This window comes from Conger conger, chromosome 2 (genome assembly GCF_963514075.1).
Source record: "Conger conger chromosome 2, fConCon1.1, whole genome shotgun sequence".
Taxonomy (NCBI): Eukaryota; Metazoa; Chordata; class Actinopteri; order Anguilliformes; family Congridae; genus Conger; species Conger conger.
In genome coordinates, this window is record NC_083761.1 from 25146570 (window position 1) to 25171267 (window position 24698).

The window sequence follows — 24698 nt, forward strand, 5'->3', positions numbered from 1 at the left end:
CTTGCCTGAATTCCATTCGTCCACGGGAGTTGAATGTGTTACGTCCAAATATTGGGTTAGTTTTACTGTACAGTTGTGTTGTGGTTGAAAAGATGGCGGACCAGAGCAGTCTTACAGCTTTATTTCCCATCCAGAGTGAACTGGACTACGCCCTGGAAGACGCCACGTCTGACCAAGAGAAAGAAAATATTGTACATGAATACCTGAAAAAGCTGGATGACAGAAAAGAGGATTTGAAGGTTCCAGACTTTGCAGAAGGTATGTTGTCATAGAGGAGAGCCGTTGCTGCAGTGAACACGTTGAAGTTCGCTTATGTTATCACTTCAGTCTGCTAAACTGCTAGCACTAGTCCATGAAATTAGATGTCTGGTTTGATGTCTTGTTACCTTGTCATTTCTGTGCCAAGTTGAACCTACCCGTGGTATCTTCCTGTGGCGTGTCTTATGTAGTAAGTTACAGCGCTAACTCACCATTCGGGAATGTAGCCAAGTTGTAATTGAGGTAATTTTTAATTATTGCAAATTGCCATTTTTGAAGCAGGTGGGTTTTTTTTGCAGTGACTGTACGAGCTAATGCTGCTGTACTATCCTACACACAAAACGTTATGTCTAATGCAAGTGTTACAAGGCCAAGCTTTATTGTGACTGTGAACGATATAGTGCGCAACTTAGTGGCACTGCCTCTAGAGTTGTTTGTGTTTATGGTCTCTAGTGGGGTGTGACCGTTGTGTGCAAGTGGGCAGTGGTCATGGTCTTTACTGTGGTCTATTTTTAAGGTCTAGAATGGCTGAATACGGAGCACCCCCTGTCCTTGGAGAGCGAGCTCTCGGGGAAAGTGGTGGTGCTGGACTTCTTCACCTACTGTTGTATCAACTGTATCCACGTGCTGCCTGACCTCCACCTGCTGGAACAGCGTCACTCTGTCAAAGGTACTGTACTCCATAGTTTTAGATTTGAAATCAAACGATTCACATCTGGTTAAAGTGCAGGATCTCTTCTTGTAGAAATAATAGCAGTTTTCATACACAGTGTTTTTGATTCTCAGAAATCTCTTCCTTAGTACAGGCATAAAAAAAAAAAACAGACATGGGCCAAACCTTAGCCTTACCAAAATTAACTGGTTGGACTCATTAAAAAGAACGCCTGGTGAGCTCAGTAATCACAATGAGCCTGTTAGGCCAAGGAGGAGCTCTACAGCTGATGACCAAAGAATCTCCACCATGATGAAGAAAAATGGCAAACATCTGTCCAATGGATAGAGGACTTATGGGCAGATGAGAGCCAGATAGACTATTAGTATCAGAGTGATGGCAAGAGCAAAGTTTGGAGGCCAAAAGGAACTGCCCAAGATCCAAAGCGCATCTGTGAAATCTGGTGGTGGGGGTGTTATGGTTTGGGAATGTATGGTCCATAATTATTGGCAGCCTTGATAAATATGCACAAAAAGTTCCATAAACTAAAAGAATAATAATTATTCCCAATAACTGTTTATATCCAATGTGTAAAGTAATGTGCTTTATTAGGCCTAATCATTCAATGGAATCAACCAAAGTCTTACATTTAAAAAGAAAAAAAAAGAAAAATCCCCCAAAAAAACAGATTTCACAATTATTGGCACCCCTGCCATCGACCTGCCCTCATCAGTTCAGACCACAGGTCTGGAGACTGAATTGATCAATGGAGAATGTGGATGTTGTTTTAACTTAACCATTTCTCTGTATATTTTGATTTATGTTTGGAGTCATTGTCCTGCTGGAAAATCTACCTATGACCAAGTCTCAGCTTCCTAGCAGAGACATCCAGATTTTCTGCCAGTGTTTCCTGGTACATAGCTGAATTCATTATGCCATTGATAAATAGTGCCCATGGACCACTGGCAGCAAAACATCCCCAAAATATCAATGATGCACCACCACCACACCATATCTGACAGTGGGTATGAGGTCCTTCTCCTTGTATACATTCCTCTTTTTCTGTCAAACATGTGGATATTGTGTCTGGCCAAAAACTTCAATTTTGGCTGACCATGGCACTAATTCATACTCATAATTCCAATGAGGTTTGGAAACTCCAGAAGCTTGGTTTTGCTTCTTGTGCTCAGTGATGGCTTTCTTCATGCCACCCTTTGAAATAATTTGTTGGTGTGGAGATGGTGTTTTATGGTTCTTTTCAGACTTTCCGACCCCATGGTTCTTTTCAGACTTTCCGAAACATGCATGGATTCCATGGTTTAAGAATCGATGCAATTCTTAAAACATGATTTTTGGGTTCTTTCTTGTCTCCCTCCCCATCTTCCTCACCGTACATGGGGACAACGTCCTCTTCCTGGGAAGTTTGCAACTATTCCATATTATGGTATTATAATTATAATCCATGTTATAATTATGGTCCTTACAGTGCTGGATGGTATGTTTAACTGTTTATGTATTTTTTGGTGCCCAGGCGGTCTCTTCTGAATTGGCAGTTCTTCAGCTTTTCCAATACTGCTGGATGACAAATGGATTTTGCGTGCTTGTTCATCTAATTTTTATACTCTACTGAAACAGGAAGTGATGGAATGACATATAGTTGATGTAGACTGAGATCATCAAATGAAGCAATTTTTTTGTTTGTTGCCAATTTCTCTTTGTTTGACTTTATTTCCAATATTTTTGACATAAACCCATTGGACGGATAGTAATGTTGTTGGGCGTATGCACCATACCAGCAACAATATGCAGATACATCTTGGCTATACATCTAAACTCGAGCAGTAACGGTTCGGCTAGCTAGTGCTTGGTATGGTTTGAAGATGGCTGGCTGCGTTTAACTGATCTGCATCAATCCATATGTTCTTCTCTTCTTTTCAACTCTTCCACCGATCCAAAAAATGTCCAATTTTAATTCTTATTCTTTTCTGACAAAGATCACTTTTGTGTTTTGGTAGACTTACCTTCCGATCACTGCTTTGGTTTACTTCTTTTCATGGCCTGAGCCAGAGTTAAAGGTTCCGGCAGCCGGATCTCACGAAGCTGGATTATTGAGTTGACGCTAACTGGATAACTGCGAGTAGAACACAGAACACGTTCCCGATTTGGTAGGTTTCAGGGTTTCTCTGCAGTTATCCAGCTAACTCAGTAATCCGGATTTTTGAAGCAGGGTATCTTTGTAATGAAACTTCAACTTTTCTTCACCAAACGATTCTTCCCCAAACTTGAGTAGGCTAGTGAGTTGTTACAGCCTGCAGTCTGCGGCCTTCTTCCATATTAGTGTTGCCAGATTAGAGATGTGTCTGTTGCTAGTCTGTTGTATTCGAAATGAATGGGAGCAACGGTTTGCAAGTGTTTCATTCATTGAATGTCTACGGGTTATGGCTATCTCTCGTGTTGTGTCAAATACATAAAATGCATCAATTCCTTTGCACCACTTCAATTTTTGGTGGGAGGGTCATGCTGGAAACCAGCCTAGTCCAGAGATATTTTTTAAGGTAATTATGCATGTATTCGCTATTGCCTAAAAAGTACCTATGATGAAAGGTATCAAAACGAAAATGTACTTATATAAAACATTTATACTACATATTATACCTTGAACCAGTTATTGCATGCCAAGGATATGCAAGACTAAATATGCTAAATATGACTATTTTCATTACAAAACATGAATCTGTCCCGAACATTATGGTGCTCTTAAATTTGGGGGGGGGGCACTGTATAAAAAGTGCTATCATTTCTACATGGTGAAACGAAATGGTATAAAAGCTGAGAAACTTCTCATGAATGAATACATGAACCCATAGAAATGCTTTTGCAGGACCTCTGCTAAGAAGAGTGGGCTAAAATTACTCCAAAGCGATGTGAAAGACTGATATAAAATTATAGGAAGTGTTTCTTTTTCGCTTGGGTGAAATTGGTGTTTGATAAAACATTTTCATGAAATTAATGAAATGGTCATTTAAAAAATGTGTTTTTTGTTTGCTCAGGTAACCTTTGTCTCGCATCAAATTTTGTGTAAAAATCTGAAACCCTACAGCGTGACAAATATGCATGAAGGGAGTAAATACTGCACACACACACACACATAATGAATATAACTTAACTTATGAAAGTTGTGATTAAAAAACATCCCTCCCAGGCCTGTTGGCTCATCATCCTGTCCTAGTGTGTGGATGGGCCCCAGAAGTTGGTATGCAATTAAAACTGTGGCAGTGTTTGCTATGGCCAGCGGCCACGCAGGGCAGCGCATAATTGAGCATAAGTTTGTTCACGAGCGGAGGAATTTCATTTCTGTCAGCGGGACGTCCATGTCTCATCACGTACCAGAGACCCCCCTCTGGTCAACAAACGGGGGCTCACAGTCTGTGCATGATCCGTCTTCGCCTAGACATCTGCGTGAACTTAACTCTCACGCTGCCAGGCGTAAAGAAGTAGTGACTGTACATTGTGTGCTTCTGATGAGTGTCTCCTGCTCGTTTGTTTTCCCTGAATTAAGCGAGGAGGTTGCTGCAATGACCACGAACACTTAAAATGGATATTCCGGGTGCTGCGGTGGTGCACGACTAAAGCATGGGACCTTGACGCAAGCATCGGTTCGTTGCAGTTGCACACCGAGGACCGGGGTTCGATTTGCGGTCCTGCCAAAGCCAAGTTTGGCCCGCGCACACGGCATAATTGGCTGGATGCTTCGAGGATGGGGGGAGGGACTCGGCAGGGTCCGCCAAATACAATAGCGCACTGATTGCACTCGCCTCGCAGATTGCTAGATCTCCTGGGCCGGCGGGGGGCGGGGCCATAGTATCCTCCGATAACATGGGCAATTGGAATAGATAGGGTACCAAAATCGGAAACAAAATTAAATAAATAAATAAAACAAATATCTAAAAAGTGGATATTCCAAAATGGAAGAGGATACACACCCTGTAAGATGGAGAAATTGTATTTTGAAAATGGAAAACAATTACCACATTTTCTTGCAGTTGAACAGACGGCTGATAATGATTACTAATCGTTAGCGTGTTGAAAACACACCCAGTTGATTGGCTTGATGTGTCTAGTCAGGCCGAGTAAAGCATACACCAAAGACGGCAGGCTGTCATTGGCCCTCAGAGGTGACAGTGTCATTACAAGTCCTGGGTATTTAACACCCCCTCTATACTCCCATTGAAAGATAGCAGCTAACCTCTGTATTTTGATAACCGACTACCTGTATTTACCCCACCCATAACCGTGACCACGCCCCGGTACCCTAACTGACCCAACGAGGGCCAAGGAGATAAGAGTGGCCAATAGCATGGTGTCTGTTGAAAGGGAACAAGTACTGGCATGCCTGAGCTTGCTTGGCATTGGTACAGATGTGGAAACAATACAATACAACACTTTATTGCCATATCAACAGAGTTGAGAGGAATTTGTCTTTGTGCAGCTCGTTAAAAACAGTCAGACATAGAGACATGCGTGTACTGCGGTATAGGCGTTGCGCAGGCTGGCGGGAAGCGGAGAAGGACGTCACAAAGCAGTAAGTGTTTTCAGAAGAATGCACGCCATCTATCTCCATCCGTGCTGAAGTGACCGGAGCTAAAAATACCCAGCGGGGTGGGGCCGGCCCTTTATCCCCAGCCGCGGTCCGCATGTTGCGCTGCTTATTATAACCGCCCTGCTATCATGTTCCAGCTGTCATCTAATACCGTTAGCCCCTTAATGGGCTGGCATGGGGAACAGTGGCCCCCGCTGCCAGCCTGGGCGCAGCGACCGCAAGCAGGATAGGTTTTCTCATTCTTTTGTTGTTGGCAGCGCATTCAGTACATTCCAGCTGATGCCCGGTGTCGAATTCCCACCCCCTCTCTCCGTCTGCGTCTTATCGGCGGGACTGAGCTACGGTCAGGTAAAGGATACGAGTGAAGCTGGCGTTGGTCCCGGAGCTTCCTAACGCGAAGCTGTTGACGTACGCCCTGCTGTTCCTCGTTTTCGTGCCTGGCTGCGGAGCTGGTGGCGGGACCGCTGTTAGCGCGTGACTGGCCCAGGAAAGGGGCATGCAATCGCGTGACCGTGCTCTTTTGTGTCCCGTTTTAGCAGCCAGAGTTATTTGATAACCGAGAACGCGTTTACGTATGTATTTTTTTTTTTTTGTTTTTTTTTTCATGCGGGGAATTCATTAGCCCTGAGGATTGCGGTTGCGCTCGTTGTTTAGTCGGCTGTAATCTTGGGTTGTTTGAGGGCACGCTGTGGCTGGCCAGTCTGAAAGCTGGTTGATGGTGCGGGAGGATCGAGGCTCCTTGTCAGTTTGTGAGTACAGAGGTTTTGTAGTGCTGGACCATGGCAGTACCAATAGCAGCCCACAGGGAACCTCCTGTGATCTCCCCAGCACCTGTTTTTTCCCATGTTTTTGAGGGTTTAGCCTTGATCCAGCTCTCCTGTGTGAAAGGGGTATAATCTGCCAACCTGGGTCCATCTCTACACTGTGAAAGGGTAATAGCTGAACATTAAGCTGTCTCCACAGAACTTCGTGTTCACTCCTTTCCTTAATCTATCTAGCTTTGCCTTTTCCCTTTTACTGTTTAATGTCAGGAGGAAAGGTGCAACTCAGTCACACATTCACTATTTACATTCTGCTATAGTTATGTATCCAGATGTGAACTTCTACTTCTGTTGTTGTGGGTATAAGGAGTGAAAATGTGGGCCTGGTTATTTTGAGAGTCTTCATTTCTGGAAGCAAAAACCTTTTTTACCTTGACAGTCTAACACTGTTTAGGCATTTCCCAACTTTGGATCGCCGTGAAACTGTGATGGTTGAATCATCGCATCAAAACATGAGTATTAGGAAAAAAATGCAGTTCATAGAAAAGAATGCAAGCATACGGGACTGTGTACATAACAGTTTTAGGAGATGGCCTACATAAAACTACCAGTCCTATTAGCAATCCTCCAATCACAGAGCACAATTATCTGTAGGTCTACCGTTTTGGAAACCTAAGCTAGGAGGTCTATGGTTAGTCCAGTCCAGTCAAGTCGTTCCTGAAGTCCTAGCCCCAACACATATTTATACTCTAGGATCTGGCCCACACTATCACCATAGTGACAGGTCCTGAGGCTCATGGGTCCTGTAATATTTGAAATACCGAACCAACAATTTCTCCTAAATAAATATTCGTAAACCAATAACGGTAATATTGTGGTCATTGCTTTGATAAATCTACAATCTGGAGAATCTACATCAAAATAATCTTCCGGAACCCTTGGCCTCACCCACATTACCACTCTATTACAGTTTATGTTTTGTTTGTGTTTGTTTCACCTGTTCAGGCAGTGGGAATCCTATTCAAGCATCCAATTCACAGCCATAAAACTCATCAGCAGAAAACGCATTTCCATCCCAAAGCAGGTTTCGTTTTTCTCAACAGAGGCTGTGGTTGGAAAAAAAATGTTCTGCCTTATTCTTATTTCTGCCTTCTTTCTGAAATGGAATCTGAAGCCTGGATGTAAACTCCCATCTGCCTTTGACATTTGTCACTCCTGAATTTTTTAACGCCCCGAGGGATAACAGCACACAAGTGGCATTTCATTTAAATTAGATGCAGGGGCTCTGACGGAACGAGAAACCATCTCTGCAAAATACCACTTCGGCTTTGCGATGGTTTATTTTCTCCCTTTTTAACACAAACAATATATATTTTTTGCTCTGAAGATATAGATTGTTTGCACATTTTAGAAAATGGCTGATATTGTATAACTGCCTCTCCTTGTTTACACGCCCTATGTAATTTCTCAATTAAGTAAGTCTAGCCAATTAATAGCAGTAATATCTGCTCCTCTTGGTCGCTGCAATCATGGGCAAATAAGCAAGGACAGGAAGACTGAGTGTGATAGGAGCCACTATGCTGCAGCCTTTTCAGATCTTGCAAGATGTCAACCACCATTTCCTATTTAGTCGCTCCTTTTAGTCTTTAGAAGCTTCGCGTTTTTATGAACTTGTTAGTAATTTTCCGGAAAATTATTGTTTTTAATATTTTTTCTATTTCATTTGAAAAACAGTCTGTAATACTTTCATCCTCTTTCTAAGGCCTGTATCGAACTTTAATAAAGATTTCAAACGTTGAAGTCTCTTTTGAAAAGAATCTTATTTTTATGCTTCAGCCAACTCCGGATTATCCATGGTGCTTTGGCATATGAAGGCGTCCAGTGTAACATTAGACATTTTGCGTGAAAATAGATTTTCTCTCAGACTAATTTTTATGTAGAAAGTAAGGGGAGGGGGACTAGGCAGGGGAGCCTGACACTTCTCTGTTGGATAAACTCCACCTTTCTGACACTCAGATCCTCTTCAAGAGTCAGGCCTCTAGGCTATTTGATTTACTGTGCTGCTTCAGTAATACTGTGAAGGCACTGCACAAAATCAATGATCTGCCATTTTGTGCAACCTTGGAATACCCCTGTGCTTTGGAGTGCTCGTTCACATTAGGGTACTTGTGCGCGTGATGCCATGGGAATGCATTATTCCAGTTCGACAGATACAGTGGCTTCAGAAAGTATTGCACGCTTTATTGTGTTGTAGATTTAATTTTAAATTGATAAAAAATGCCATTTTTGCCCATCGATCTCCTCTCAATAACCCATAATGACAAAGTGAAAACATGTTTTTATTGAAAATCAAAAACCGAAATCTCTCATTTATATAAGTATTCAGACCCTTCATTCAGTACCTTGTAGAAGCCCCTGTGACAGTAATTACAGCTTCTTACAGAGCTTACAGTCTGCTTGGGTAAGTCCCCTGGATTTGGGCAGTTTATCCCATTCTTCCTGGCAGGTCCTCTTAAGCTCTCTCAGATTGGATGGGAAGCGTCTGTGAAAAGCCATTTTCAGGTCTCTCCACAGATGTTCTATGGGGTTTAAGTCAGAGACTTGTCCTGAAGCCACTGCAGCATTGTCTTGGCTGTATGCTTTGAGTCATTGTCGTGCTGAAAGGTGAACTGTCACCCCAGTCTGAGGTTGCGTGCACTCTGGAGCAGGTTTCCTTCAAGTACCTCTCTGTATTTAGCTGCATTCATCCTTTCCTCTATTCTGACCAGTCTCTGTCCCTGCCGCTGAGAAGCACGCCCATAGCATGATGCTGCCACCACAGTGCTTCACCATAGGGATGGTATGAGCCAGGTGATGAGCAGTGCCTGGAGGTCACCAGACACAGTGCTTGGAGTTCTGAGTACAATTTTTCTCTCATGAGACCAGAATTTTTTCCCCCAAGTTCAAGTGGTCTGTCATGCCTTTTTTTTGCTACATTTTTGCACAAATTTCCAAATATTTCTAAAAACATGGTTTTACTTTGTAATTATGGGTTATTGAGCACAAATGTAATCCATTTAAAATTAAATCAACTACACAATCAAGTGTACAAAAAATGAAGGGGTCTGAATACTTTCTGAAGCCACTGTACATTTATGCCTCACTCAACAGTCAAGTGTTCATGTAAATATGAGTGAAAGGGAGATCTCTTTTTATTTCAGAATTCCATTGGTTATTTTGTTGTGGTTAACCTGTTTTTTCGAGGACATTGTTCATAAGCTTTTAACCCTTTATGTTCTGCTTGACTGTTCGGTAGAGCACATCATCATTTTTCCCTCACTTTTTTTCTTGGTGAGGACATTAAAGGGGTTAAGCTGAATGGGGACATTGATGTTCTGTACCCTGCTGTGTCCGCTTTGGCTGCAGATGGCCTGGTTTCCAGCCGAAATGCCAAGTCTGGCAGTACCAGGTTCTTCTGACACTGGGCCCCTGCTCTCTCTCCCTGCAGTGGAGGCAGAACGGCTCCCGCTCAATGTTATTTTTATTTTACTTATTTATTTACTAGGGACAGTGCACATTAATCAACATTTTCATTTTCCATATCAATGTGCCAGAGTTCGCTAAGGAGTTATTTTCATCTGTAGTCCCTAACCTGCATGTCTTTGGACTGTGGGAGCAAACCGGAGTACCCGGAGGAAACCCATGCAGACACGGGGAGAACATGCAGACTCCACACGCAAAGTACTGGGCAAGGCTCCAACATTCTTCTTGTGGGGCAACAGTGCTACCCGCTATGCCACCGTGCTGCCCAATCAGCAGTTTAACAATATTTTTCCAATATTATAATCCGGCGGCATGGATGGTGCAGTGGGTAGCACTGTCGCCTCACAGCAAGGAGGTCCTGGGTTCGAATCCCCATCGGCCGGGGCCTCTCTGTGCGGAGTTTGCATGTTCTCCCCGTGTCTGCGTGGGTTTCCTCCGGGTACTCCGGTTTCCTCCCACAGTCCAAAGACATGCAGGTTAGGCTGATTGGAGAGTCTAAATTGCCTGTGGGTGTGAGTGTGTGAGTGAGTGGTGTGTGTGCCCTGCGATGGACTGGCGACCTGTCCAGGGTGTGTTCCTGCCTTTCGCCCAATGTGTGCTGGAATGGGCTCCAGCCCCCCTGCGACCCTGTTCAGGATAGGCGGGTTCAGATAATGGATGGATGGATGGATGGATATTATAATCCTCTATCAATCCAGGTATAAAGCTCAGATATCTATCCAGCTTAATGACCCTGCAGTATACAGTACCTGTACCAAACCTTTTTGTACTCTTGTACTGTATATCCTGTAAAAATGTATTTTTGTGATTGTTTTGAGTGGGCTTTGTGTTCTTGGATTAGGTTTAGTTGGTCCATGGCCTAACCTTATCCATTATCCATTAAAAGGAAAAACTGATCCCAGACCTGTATTTGTAATGGCCCTTTTGAATATGGGGCCTGATTTAGTACATTTTCAAAGAAGCCTAGTGATTTAAAAAAAATGCATTTTCCCCTTTCTCTGCTTTTGGAATACCAAGTCGTATTCAACGGCCTCACTTATTGCTGCTACCTTTGTTCATAATTCGGGAGTGCGCAGACAACCACGTGCTTTCCTTCAGAAAAGCCTGACATCGAACCGGTTCTTACTTCCGCAGCGCAGTTTTCAAGGTGACCTGGTTCAGATGATACACTTTTCAGTAAGCGGACCGTGGTGCCTGTTTGACCAGGGGCGGTTGCGGGCAAGCAGTGAAACTGAACGCCCGTCTCCCCGGGTAACACGACCGCTGATCATGCGTCACCCTGCGGGACTGTCCAGGTTCGCTGTTCGACCGTTCGGCCTGTGAGCCGTCCCCAGACCTGGGACAAATACTTAATTGTTCTGGATTCAAATGCTTTTCTATGCGCGATTGATCTTGCCTGATGCAGTTGAGCCATGCAAGAGGACCAGGCCAGGCATAGGTTCCAATACACCAGACAAGGTCATTAAAGTGTATAAAAGTATTTAACCCAGGTCCGGCAACCCCTAGATAGTGCTTTTTGAATGAAGATGAATTTTTCCATGGTAAATGGACTGTATTTATATAGCAATTTTATCCAAAGTGCTTTACAATGGATGCCTCATTCACCCATTCTCTCTCACACACACACACACACACACACACACACACACACACACACACATACGCCAACACCGAAAGGCTGCCATGCAAGGTACAAATCAGCTCAGCTCAGCTCGGGAGCAATTGGGGGTTCCACGGTAGATGTAGACACAGGTGGACATTTGCGCGCGTGTGACGAGCATCTCCCTTCTCCCTCTCGTCCGGCAGACGGTCTGGTGGTCGTGGGCGTGCACTCGGCCAAGTTCCCGAACGAGAGGGTGCTGCAGAACGTGCAGAGCGCCGTGCTACGCTACGACATCACGCACCCGGTGGTGAACGACGGCGACGCACGGCTCTGGCATGCGCTGGAGGTGTCCTGCTGGCCCACACTGCTGCTCCTGGGCCCGCGGGGGAACCTGCTCTTCTCCCTGGTGGGGGAGGGGCACCGCGAGAGGCTCTTCCTGTTCGCCGGGGCTGCGCTCCAACACTACCGCGCCACGGGGGAGCTGAGGGCCGGGGGCGACATCGGTCTCCGGCTTTACCGCGACTCCCTGCCCCCCTCCATACTCTCCTTCCCGGGGAAGGTGGCTGCCGAGCCGTCCGGGAAAAGGCTGGTCGTCGCGGATACGGGACACCACAGGGTCCTGGTCCTGTCCGCTACTGGAGGAGTGCTCCACGCTGTTGGCGGTAAGGAGCTCTGTTCCACTATGTTTCTTTTCCACAGTAAGTTCAGTCTCGGGATGTGTGTGCGTGTGTTTGTGTGTATGCATGTATGTGTGATGCTTACAAGATTACATACCTAAAGTCAGGATTTTAAGCAGTGGGTATGTGCATTGGCTGTTGTAACAGGAAGTGGTATTGCATGTGGGCTGTGTCACAGGAAGTGGGTACTGTATGTGGGCTGTGTAACAGGAAGTGGGTATTGTAAGTGGGCTGTGTCACAGGAAGTGGGTACTGCAAGTTGGCTGTTGTAACAGGAAGTGGGTACTGTAAGTGGGCTGTTGTAACAGAAAGTGGGTAGTGTATGTGGGCTGTATAACATTTACTGTGCGTTTATCTGTGACAGGTCCTGGGATCGGGTGGAAAGATGGACACATTTCTGAAGCCTTGTTCAGTTCCCCCCAGGGTGTGGCCATGAAGGGAGAGGCAGTTTATGTTGCAGATACAGAGAACCACCTCATCAGAAAGGTATTTGGTTTACACACACATACTCACACATATCCTGAGTCATTCAGTCTCTATTCCTGCTTCTGCGTTTCTCCCTCCAATTCCTTGGACTCATCCCTCTCTCTCTTTATATCCCCCTCTCTTTCCCTGACCATTTTTGTCTTTCCTCCATTCCTCTCTTCTGTCTTTATATCTCCCTCCTCTATCTCTTTCTGTTTTGTCCTTAAATGTTACGGCTTTCATTGTCAATGAGCACCTTTGTATTGGACCTTGAGTCTGCTCCATGGCTAGAATATAATTTTGTAGAGCTGGTGTTCATCGGCCTTCTGCTGATTGCAGTGTAGGTCACCCTGCTTTTGGTGAACCCAGAATTAGATTGCTTTTTATTCCTGTCGGGAACGGGAGGGGGAAGTGGCCTAATTCAGCCATGCACTCATTATTAGCGTTTTCTCCTAAAACATTTTTTGTATGGTTTTTATCTTATGGTTTATAGTTGGTCAACAATAGACAATCTCATACTTCAGTTCAATGTTATTGTGTCTCCCCGCCCCCCTCCCGCCTCACTCTTGACTGCTCCCTCTCCCCCGCACTTCTCAGATTGACCTATCAGAAGGGCGGGTCAGTACCCTGGCTGGTATGGGATTGCAGGGCACAGATAAGGAAGGAGGTGGGATGGGACCCCAGCAGCCAATCAGCTCCCCCTGGGACCTGGCCCTTGGAACTGCAGGTAAGACCAGCATGGGCCCCTTATTTGTCATAATGTCTTAATGACCAAATAGAATGAGACACTGCAGCAGATTACAAGCCGTGAATGAATTATGTGTGCCGTCTCGATTTGCGGAGTTCATCTGGCGGATTCATATTTAGGGAAATTGGATAGATGGGCTTCATGTCTAGCACGGTGGACCGCAACCTCTAAAATTGATAAAGCTGAATCGTATCTATCAGCAGTTTGTAAATTCCAGCATCTGCGCCCCATTTGCAACGGTGCACTGAACACTAGTCTCATTAAATTAATATTTTGTTTGGCTGGGATGTTCTCTCAGATTAGTGAATTTACGACAGCTACAGTAAACACGAGGTTCCGGTTTGCGTCACGGTACATTGCTGATGTGAATTTTATTTTATTTTGAGTCTCATTTCACTGTCACACTCGGAGACATACTTTTTGGGTTGTTTAAGTCTATAATGCAAGCCATTAGTCCAAACAGCTGGTTTCCAAAGCTTAAACAGGGGCAGTTCTCCCAAAAATGTAATTGAGATATGTTTGTACCTTTGACGGGAGTAGTATCTGAGTTTTCTGAATATTCACTGCAGCACACCCTGGTGAATTGCCAGAAATGTACATTCTACAAATTCTACTTCAACCTCTTTCCCAATATAAATGGTTGGCATTTATATTGCACCTTGATCCAAAGCACTGTACGATTGATGCTTCTTGTTCACCCATTCATATACACACACCAACGATGATTAGCTGCCATGCAAGGCACCAGCCAGGAGCATTTAGAGGTTAGGTGTCTTGCACAGGGCCACTTTGGCAGAGTCTAGGCCCTTCTCCTCTGACCTCTCTCATTAGCAAGGCATTTTTGCCTGCAGAACTGCTACTCCATGGATGTTTTTTTTGTTTTTCGCACCATTCTCTGCAAACTCTAGAGACTTGTGCATGAAAATCCCAGGAGATCAGCAGTTTATGAGATATTGAAACCCTGTCTGGCACCAACAATCATTCCACGGTCAAAGTCACTTAAATCAAATCAAATTTCTTCCCCATTCTGACATTTGGTCTGAAAAACAGCTGAACCTCTTGACCATGTCTGCATGCTTTTATGCATTTAGTTGCTGCCACATGAATGGCTGATTAGATATTTGCATTAATAAGCTGATATACAGGTCTACCTTATAAACTCAGTGACTGTATTAGCAACTGTAGAGGAAATATGTCGAGGAAACCCATAGCTCAAAAATGCTCATTAACGGGTATTGGGACTACAAACTGCGACGCTCTATAGCATGGTTTAGTTCAAACATGGTTAATGCTTGTGAGTAACTGTGGGATTATATTTGGAGAGAGATGTTGCTGTTGAATTTTTCTAAAGTTCATTTTTGGCGGTCTGAGGCCAATAAGCGATGGGCTCACAAGGTCTGTTTTACCAGGATGAGCAGCTGTGAATATTTAGAGAAGTCACATTTCAGCCAAAATATCTGGATGGACAGAGGAACTCTTAACATGTCTTTATTTCTTAATTTCACGATTTGGTACACCATATAGGGTTCATGACAATATTCTTTCAAATTTGCATGAAAACAAATAAAATACTTGTTTCTTCAAGACAGATAAGGGTGCAAAAACTTAAGTTTAACCATTTCTTTTTTTATTTTGTAAACAAGATGTATAGTTTTCAGTGCAAATGCAAATAATAGAATCTATGACGAGACAAATTAGCTTTCAAAAGAAGATATAAAGAAGACAATAAAAGTAAATTGCTATATAATGAAAATAAAATTCCTAACAAGAATGTCCTCATTACAATAAAGTGCAAATGTATGAATTTGGTTGGATTAATATCCTCTTAACACCTAAGTTGGCCAGTGGCCACAAAACTCAATTTCAATAAAATAAAAATAAAAAAGTCGTAAAAATACTCAGTCTCTCGAGACTAATTTTCTTTTTCTAGCCTAGGATAATGACAGGCTTTTTAAAGAAAATAAGGGCATCTGCTAAAAGCCAAAAGGTAATGTTGTGCTGATTCCTGCTCCTCTTTAACAAATCAGTTAACATTAACGTAATTTCTTTGTTATTAGACGAAAGCAATTTATTGTACAGAGACTGAAAATGAATCAAATTGGGAAAAAGTCCAAGATTCATTAAAGTGGTGTCGATTATATTCACTATGTCAAAGAAACGCCTTTCCTTTTTGTGAATTTATGATGAAGAAGTGGTTTAAGATGGGGGCATTCTATGTAAGTCCTGACAATTCACCTCAGTCCTGAATCTGATTTTCATTCAATCATTTTCATTCTTATTTTCATTACCTCTTTTTAGGGCCAGGTGGCGTAATAAGCACAACGTGGGACTTTTGTCTTTAATGGCATGCATAGCTATTTACATAATGTGGCTTAAAACTGTAAATAATCCCTCTAAGCACGAAAAGCAGCTAATGAAGAAAAAAATGAATAGCTTGTTAAAAATTCTAGGAATGCAATTTTGGTTGGAACAAAAAGCAGCACACTCCGGGGTCCCCCAGGACTGACGTTGATTACCGCCGGTTTGAGAGGGTAAGTTTATTAAGAAGGGACAGGAAAACAGAACAGTGGCTGGAACCACGCCGTACTGAACGCAGGCTCTCGGCTGTCTGCTTCTAATTTCACTCCACACTCCTCTGTCGGTGAGCCGAGGCTTACTCTGGCTCGGCCTGGCGTTGGAGTCTTCTGTGTTCTGTCTGCATTCGTGCCGTTTCTGGGCAGCTGAGCCTATTTTTCATCGCCTGCTTCCTAAAAATGTAAAATCCGATGTTGCGCTCGGATTTATCGCCCCGCCGCAGGCTGGTCCTCCGGTCCCAGTCCGTCCGTCCGTCTTCCCGGGATCTGCCGGCGCGTTCCGAGACTGTCGGGGCGAAATCAACACACCAAAGTTTTCACTGTCTGAAGTCGACCACATTTCATATTTCATTTCTCACGTCTTGTGAAACTGACGTGTGTGTGAAAGTGGTTCGCGCGGCATTGCTTCAGTTGGAAACTGATCTCGAAGTCGAGCCAAACTCAGGTTTATTATCCATCCATCCATCCATCCATTATCTTAACCCGCTTATCCTGAACAGGGTTGCAGGGGGGCTGGAGCCTATCCCAGCATACATTGGGCAAAAGGCAGGAATACACCCTGGACAGGTCGCCAGTCCATCGCAGGGCACACACACCATTCACTCACACACTCATACCTACGGGCAATTTAGACTCTCCAGTCAGCCTAACCTGCATGTCTTTGGACTGTGGGAGGAAACCGGAGTACCCGGAGGAAACCCATGCAGACACGGGGAGAACATGCAAACTCCACACAGAGAGGCCCCGGCCAACGGGGATTCGAACCCAGGACCTCCTTGCTGTGAGGCGGCAGTGCTACCCATTGTCCGTGCCGCCTAATAAATAAAAATGACAGACAAAATATGTTGACATGTTACTTTACACATCTCCGACTATATTGCTGTACCACCCCTCACCTCCTACCACTTGAACAGAATCTCATTAATATAAAGTGGCAAAAGTTGCAAAACAAGTTAAAAAAAAAAGAAATTACAATTCATGCATTCTGACCATACATTTTTGTGACCACTCTTTATTTAATTTATTTTTGCACCCTGAGGCTAATTTCTCTGACAGGGCGATGGCCTGTGTGATACCCTGTTTGCTAACAGTTTAAAATCACATCAGTTGACACTAACCACTTCAGATGAGTTGGGGCCCCACATTCTCCACATCAAAGACCTCCAACTGGGCTTGTTATGACCAGTAGTCCCCGACCCTGGTTCTGGAGGGCCAAAGGGTCTGCTGGCTTTCATCTTCCTCTTAAATCCTGTAATCGGTTTAGATCCAGGAAACCAGGCAAGTAATCAAATGCTTTGAATGATCAATTCAGTTCTGTGTGACGGAACCAGCAAAACCAACAGAACCTATGGCTCTCCAGGGGCAGAGTTGAGACCACTGACTGAGACTGTTCCAATTGGAGGGGTCCTAAAACATCTGCAAAGCTTTCAACTTGCAATAGCTTCCCATTGAGTCTGAAAACCAGTAAATGCGGAGTTCAGTTTGGGCTAAAGCTGCCAAGAAAACTTAAAATGAAGAGCTGAGCTTCAGGACGTACGAAGGAGAAACAATGTCGTGACCTGCGTGAGTAAAATACATCGGTAAAGAAAACGGCCTTATTGTTGGGCATCGCTCCGCCTCATTAGTTTGTCGTTTCATGCCAAAACTCAGAGTACAGTGCAGGCCTGTCGGGAAATGGACACCTCACCACCTCCCGAAAAATGTCCCAGTTTGGGGGAAACTCTGAATGTGGTAGGGCGTGTAATCTGGAGCAAAGTGGGACAGAACCTTTCAGCTTTTCTGTCATCGCCTGATAAGTCCGTCCTAAAATAAACCGCAGAGCCAGGCCTGGGCAGTGTGCCCAGGGAATGGGACCAGTGACCATAAACTGTGTTTTTAACCGCTTTTGAACATGTTCGCCTCTGGTACAGTATGGATTCTTTGCAAGGCCCTGGTATACCAAATTGCATCAGTAAAATGGAACCCATTGTTCTTCATGCAATGAGCCACCTCACCTCGAAGCACACATTTTCATATACCATCGATTGAAATATTCTTTCTCGTAATCACGGTTCCTGCTGCTATATGGAAATGTGTGCTTCCCTGCTCATGCCCGTGGTGTTTTGCAGAGGACAGCAGAGGGCTGTCATTGGTTGAGCATGTAGGGTTCCTGACGCTGCACTTTCCTCTCATTGGCCCAGACAACTCGGCCATCAGTCGACCTGAAGCAGAAACAAACATCAAATCCACTGATCCCATATTTTCCTTTACATTCTACTCTTTTCCCCTTTAGTTTTTGTATTATGTGCCTCCTATTCTTTGTTTTGTTCTACTCTTCCTCCTTTTATTTTTTTCTTGCTTCTGATTCATTGTTATGCTCAGTTCTCTTGCAGTTTTTTTTGGTCTATTCTTCTGTTTCCATTCTGTCTCAAGTTCCTTATGATTACATTTCATCTTCTCCTCTGTTTTCCCTGGCTGGAGGTTGTCTGAAGTCCCTCATGGGTGCAGTGACGTTAGGACAGGAGAAAGGAGGCGGAGCCTGAACCTAACGCCTGTACTCTTACGCAAGGCTAGTTGGTACATGAAATGAGTATCCGGTCGTCTATGAAAGTATTAATCTTCCAGAGTAGCTTTGGGTCGGATGTACACAGGGCCGTTGCCCGTGTTATGAGAGTGATAAATTGGTCGGCACCGCACTGCCAAAATTTTGCAGGCAACATGGCTCTGACTTTGATTAAGGCAGCTCGCTCGATCGGGGCCGTCCAAGGTTAAAGCCAGCTGCGAAGGGAGACGCAGCGAGCATTGTCACAGAGCTATTATTAGACACAACGGTAAGCGCCGCTCCCTGATCCAGCACACCGTCTGCATCTCCAAACGCTCGTTCCCCAGCTCCTTCTGTAGCAGGCCTCTGACTTTCCACACGAGCCGTCCGGGAGCCCGCACCGGTGTGTGCCCGTCTGTGCTCTTAATTGAAAATTTAAACCTTAATGTAATAGAGGCAAGCACACATCCAAAGTATTTAGCGCAGGCGCTAGGTTAAAGAATCAACGGCAAACTAGAGCTAGTAATAACTGCACAATGCTCCCTGGTCATTTATTTGTTTTAGTCAGTAAGACAACGTGGTCAAAATGTCGTTTTTCTCACTTTAATACACAGTAAATATATTTCTTGCTTTTGTGAAATTTCTCCACCTGTCCCGGTGAGTCTTGACATCAGCACGGTTACGCCGTGGCATCGGAGAATGCCTATTTTTTCTCTTCTTTTTTCTCCCTCCCCCCAGTTCTGTTCCTTCTACATAGGGTCTTGATTTCCCAAAAGCATTGATTCCTTTGAGGATCTGCAGTGCAGTCTTACGTCACTTTACTTTATTTTTGTTGCCTCGATGAGGACTCGGGCCTTGGTTTTAAATAGCTGCCAGCTGTTGGCAAGGGACCACACTGGGACAGAGTGGCACAGACTGGTTGTCCCTGGTGTCAGACTGGTGTGGCCCCTCTTGGTGCTCTCGTCACACTTTTTATTTTCCCCTCTGTTGGTGGCAGTTGCAGAAACAGGCCCAAACAGCCACTGTGTTTTAATGAGCATGGTGATGAATTGAGTCTCCCGAAGTAGGCCTCGTTCCCTGGGCCCTTTTGTTTTGAGAGGTCCAGCGGTATGAAATATGTAAGAGGCTTTCAAACGGGCCTGGCACGGGACCCTGGGTAAAGCTACACTTTGCGCAGAGCACCTGCGCAGGCTGAGAGCGACGCTTAAAGTTACTCCGCTTTGTAATGGCTGAGTGGCTATTGAGCTCCTGCAATTTTGGTGCGCATGCGTGCGTACATGCTTCTGTGGATCAAATGTATTCATCTGTGTTGCCTTGGTTTTCATTCAAATAGGCTACTTTTGCATAACTGGTCCCGTCAATTTAATATGCACTCATCCTGTGCAGTTGGGAAAATGCATCGCAGTACTGAATTATTTTAGCCCCTTGTTGTTCTTTGTAGTCTAATCTAGTTGCAGTTCTATTTATATTGTGTTTATCTTGATACTGTAGTTAGTCGTAATTCCCTGACTGACTTTGCCTATCGATAGTATTCGCAAAACCGGGAAGTAGTCAACCTTTTATGTGTTGCTAGACTGAATCAGTTTACTGACATTAGCTAAAGTCCAGATACAGAGAGCATACTAGTCTTAATGTGGTGTTGTCCTGTATGCCATGGATAAATCAATATTTCACAAAGATGAGTCTGCATCTGCATCACTGCAGTTACTCATTAGATTAATGTGCGTGGAGACCATAGACTGTATAAAAATAACTCACTCCAAACCCTGCCTCTTCCCATTAAATGTTGTAAACACAACCAATGCGTTTCAAACAACCTATGGGACAGAGCTAATGTTAGAAATAAATTATTTTGTGGACACAGACATTATTTTAGCTAGAGGTAAGGTAGTCAATTTCACTCTTTCTGGTGGTTATTCTGGTTTAGTTATTCACTTTTAAACGAGCCAACTAGCTAGGTACTTACTGTGATTGTGCTGAGCGTAGCTGTGAAGTTTGGGCGATAGACATCAGTTTGAGTCGTTTTTTTTAAGTTGTTTGCGGTGGATGCATGTATAGCACATCTGCTGTAGCTAGCTAGCTATCTGAACTGGTGGTATTTCACAAAGCAGGATTACTGCACTGAATAAACCCGTAACAGTTATTTTTACTTCCATGTTCCTGATTTGGGAGTAGTTCAGGATTTTATTCACTGCGGCTACTTAGCCAATTCTGTAATTCCGCTTCATGAAATACCCCCTGAATGCTATGGTCAACTCATTTTTATCAAGCCTATACAGTGTAGATTGTTGCTTCTACGTCAACAAAATGGCTACTGCATGTCAAGTACATCAATCAAATACTATATATTTGCCATGTGTACTGGAAATAACATTCATGTCTGTACTATTTCTTTGTGAATTGTAGCTCATCCAACCTGTTCTGTAGTTTGTTCTAATGACCTTGATATGCACTTTTTTTGTACGTCGCTTTGGATAAAACGATGTGCTAAGTAAAATCTAAAAATGTAATGTACTGTATTTGAACACAGAACATGCACCTGTTCTTTGGCTGCAGAACTTAACAGTGCTACCAAGAGTGAATGAAAGAGGTTAATTAAGCAATTAATTAGAATTGGTGGGTTGAAAGGGGTAGCGGTGCACAGAGCGGACCTCCAGGAGGTCTGGTCTGGCTGCCCTAACCGGACTTGGCAGTAAAAAACGCTAACCATGCCCGCGCTTGGCTCCAGGTGGCGAGGAAGACAATGTGCTTTGGATAGCCATGGCTGGCACACATCAGATCTGGGCTCTGTTTTTGGAGGACGGGAAACTGCCCAAGGGAAGGTGAGTGAATCCCCTTCCAAAAATTACCCATCACCCTTTTGTGCTTGGTAGGTGTCATTGTGAAAAATCAGATTGCAGAACCTTTGCATAATTGATACATTTCAGCACTGTAAATTCACTTAGAGCTGCTTCGGCTGTTAACTAATTCAGTTGTAAAAGGAACAGTGGAGATGAGAGTATACTTTTCGGCAATTATTTTTTTCTTTAAAGAATTTAGTATGCGTAATGTAACAATCTGTGATTGTGTATTTTATCTTTCAAAATTATATTATAATATTTGCAATTATAATGTTTGCGCTGCAGTAAGGGGAAAAAGAAAATATAAGTGTTTATATCTAAAACGCTTGCTGTTTGCATGCTGCCACCAGAACTCATGCACACATATGGCTCTTCCCTGTTTGTTGATTCTGTTATGTCCTCCGCCTTGTGCACGCGTGTATGTGAGTATGTCGGTGTTTATCTTACATTTATCTTTGCCCTTCCGGACCGGTCGTGTTTGTTTGTTGGCTCCTTTTCAGCGAGTTTAAGAAAGGCACGTGTGTGCGCTTTGCGGGTAGCGGTAACGAGGAGAACCGGAACAATGCCTACCCCCACAAGGCGGGCCTGGCCCAGCCCTCGGGCCTGACCGTGGCCCCAGCGGAGCCCGGGAGCTGCCTGTACGTGGCTGACAGCGAGAGCAGCACTGTCAGGAGCGTGTCGCTGAAGGACGGCGCCGTCAAGCACCTGGTGGGGGGCGAGAGGGATCCCATGGTGAGTCCCGGTTCACCTCCTGCAGGTCGCCTCCTCTATTTACACCCTTTTTCTGGTTTGCTGCCCCCTCTGTTTACTATCCCCACCGGGGTCACGTTTCCGGTTCCGTCTCTCTGCAATTGCTCCAATCATATTTGTTTACTTCTGTGCGTGTAGGCTCTGCATCTGCTAGCTAGCGATGCTTTTGTGAATATGTAGTGCTTCATATGTAATATCTCAATTCAATTATTTATATATATGTATGTATGTATATATATATATATATATATATATATATATATATATATATATATATATATATATATATATATATATATATATACTTTTACCCACGGTATAGCTACATCTAGCTAGCTAGATAGAAAGATCCCTAGCCTGTTAGGAATAAAAAAACAGCTATGGCTTTTATGCCTAATTAGCGAGCGATCTATCCTTCTCCCTAATTAGCTATTTATTAGCTTGCTAGCTAGGAAGCTAATTTAAGTCTATCTACCCAATGATAAATGTCCTGCTCATCTACTTCGTCACATATATTTATTGCTGAATGGTTAGCTATCCATTTCGCTAACTAGGTAGCGATACAGATATTAATCCACTGATAGATGTGCTCTAGCTAGCTATTTCTATCGCTATTTTAAACCGCAGGGAAAATCTATATGTTTCACTAACTTAGATACACCCGACTAAATAAATGCTTACTGACAGGAATGACTGAGCATATGGTGTTCACAAAAAGACACACTACCCAGTTGAGGCTGCCGTACGCATCAGGGTCATTGTATCTTATAGATCACATCATGGCAACCAACAGAGAAAGCTTGGCCACCACGCTGTCGACATGACGCAAACTTACGCATGAGGGGAACGGAACCGGAAACATGACCCCGGAGGGGATAGTTTTTGCAGGGGGGATAGAATTTGTTGTGACAGTGCCCAACCATACCTGTCAGTGTCTTGCAGAACACCCCCTCCCCACATAACTGAACCCGCGGCAGTCTATTACAGAGTTTAAGCACTGTACTCAAAAGGCATTGCTCTCACATTCTCATGTTCAGACCTGGGTCAAATTTGTTTCGGGTTCAATTACTTTTCTGCACTTTACTGAGCCTGTCTGGTGTGAACCTACAGTATGAAATACTGTCAAAAAGTGCAAACTCTGCCTTCTAGTCCTCTTGGTTGGCTCATTTGCACCAGGCAAGATCAATCGAGTCCAAAAAGGTATTTGAATCCAAAACAATAACATTTTTGACCCAGGTCTGCATCTATTGATAAACGTAATCTACTTTTCTTCATATCTTATCTATACATCTCTGTAGCATTATATACAATAAATAATGGTTTTCATTAAAATAACAAAACACTGCAATCTTACTGTATTTCTTTCTTCTGTGTATGAAAAGAGTGAATATTTTTGAATTATGATCATTTGGCATCTTTCCTCTGAGATTGTTAAAATAAGCCCTTTGTTATCTAAAGATGCCATTAAACATAAGCTTGTGTGCGAACAATCACAATTTAAAGTGGAGTATCTAATCAGTCAGACTCAAGGTCTCTGTTTGATTAAAGAACTTAAATAGCTTTTGTTTTTTTTAACAAAAACCCAAGGGATTGTGTGTGTGTACTTTGTGTGTGTGTGTGTCTGTGGTGTCAGTCCAAACTCTGTCTGTTTTGGAGGTAGACTACTTTTGACTCCAGTCTAGGGCTAAGTTCACATTACACGCCTTAATGCTCAATTCAGAGTCTTTGCTCGATCTGATCTTTTTGCATCGACTGTTCACATTAATTTTTGTATCTGACTGAAGTGTGAACACATCTCTGCCCTTATAGAAGTCTCATGCACACATTAACATTAAAAAAACATAATGTCTGTGAGATGGTCCATCATGGTCCATCAAACGAACAGCTTTGCAAGCGCGGATGAAGGCTGCGTCCGTATACTGCACAGTTGTCTGCATACAGTGTGCTGCATTCAACTTGTATACTTGATAGTGGGCAAGCAAGCCACTTCGAACACAGCCCAAGATTATTTGCTGTGGAGGTAGGATGTCGCTTCCTCATCTGTTGAGGGTGAGGGTGAGAAGGCGAGTGATGAATTCTGATCGGACTGTTCCCAAAGCGGTCACAAGGCCTCAGATGTGTATTCGAGATCAGATCAGATATGGCAGCTGACCAAACCTGATCAGATTTTTGTGTTCACATAGCTCATCTGTGTCACATATAGGCAAACAAATGGTTTTTGATCTCCTGGGATTTTCACGCACACTAGTCTCTAGAGTTTGCAAAGAATGGTGCAAAAAACAAAAAGAAATCCAGTGACCGCCACTTCTGCGGACAGATAACCACACATTACAGCAGTTGTATGCAGAAGAGCATCTCTGAACACACAACGCATCATAATTCTAAGTGGATAGGCTACAGTAGAAGTCTAAAAAATATGTCTAATGAATACCTAGTGCTCACTGAGTGTAAATGGCTTGTATTTATATAAGGTAGCCTTGGCAACATCCACAGACTACTGGTGAGGGGGCTGCAACTGGCTGGAATGTCAAAGACGCAAGCAAAGCTGTGGGCAAGATATTGTTCCTTGTCAGTAATTATACATAGCAGTCATATTTAGAGGAGGCACTGTTATCTACAGTATACCTCTAATGAGCCTGCAATTGTCCATGTCACTATTCTGTTTTGTGTGTCTTCAATGTTTATGTCCTTTGATGTTGCTTCCTTTATTTGAACAGAAATACATTTG

At 43.7% G+C, this 24698-nt stretch overlaps 1 protein-coding gene across 1 annotated transcript in view; it reads left to right on the forward strand.

Moving 5' to 3' along the window:
- Positions 1-84: 84 nt before the first annotated feature.
- nhlrc2 (NHL repeat containing 2) overlaps positions 85-24698 on the forward strand; it is a 32560-nt gene continuing 7946 nt past the window's right edge. The window contains exons 1-7 of the mRNA XM_061233157.1: positions 85-258; positions 776-928; positions 11600-12058; positions 12438-12559; positions 13136-13265; positions 21109-21202; positions 21721-21952. Of these exons, the coding sequence (XP_061089141.1) occupies positions 93-258; positions 776-928; positions 11600-12058; positions 12438-12559; positions 13136-13265; positions 21109-21202; positions 21721-21952 (1356 nt within the window). The 5' untranslated portion in view covers positions 85-92. The remainder of the gene's footprint in view (positions 259-775; positions 929-11599; positions 12059-12437; positions 12560-13135; positions 13266-21108; positions 21203-21720; positions 21953-24698) is intronic.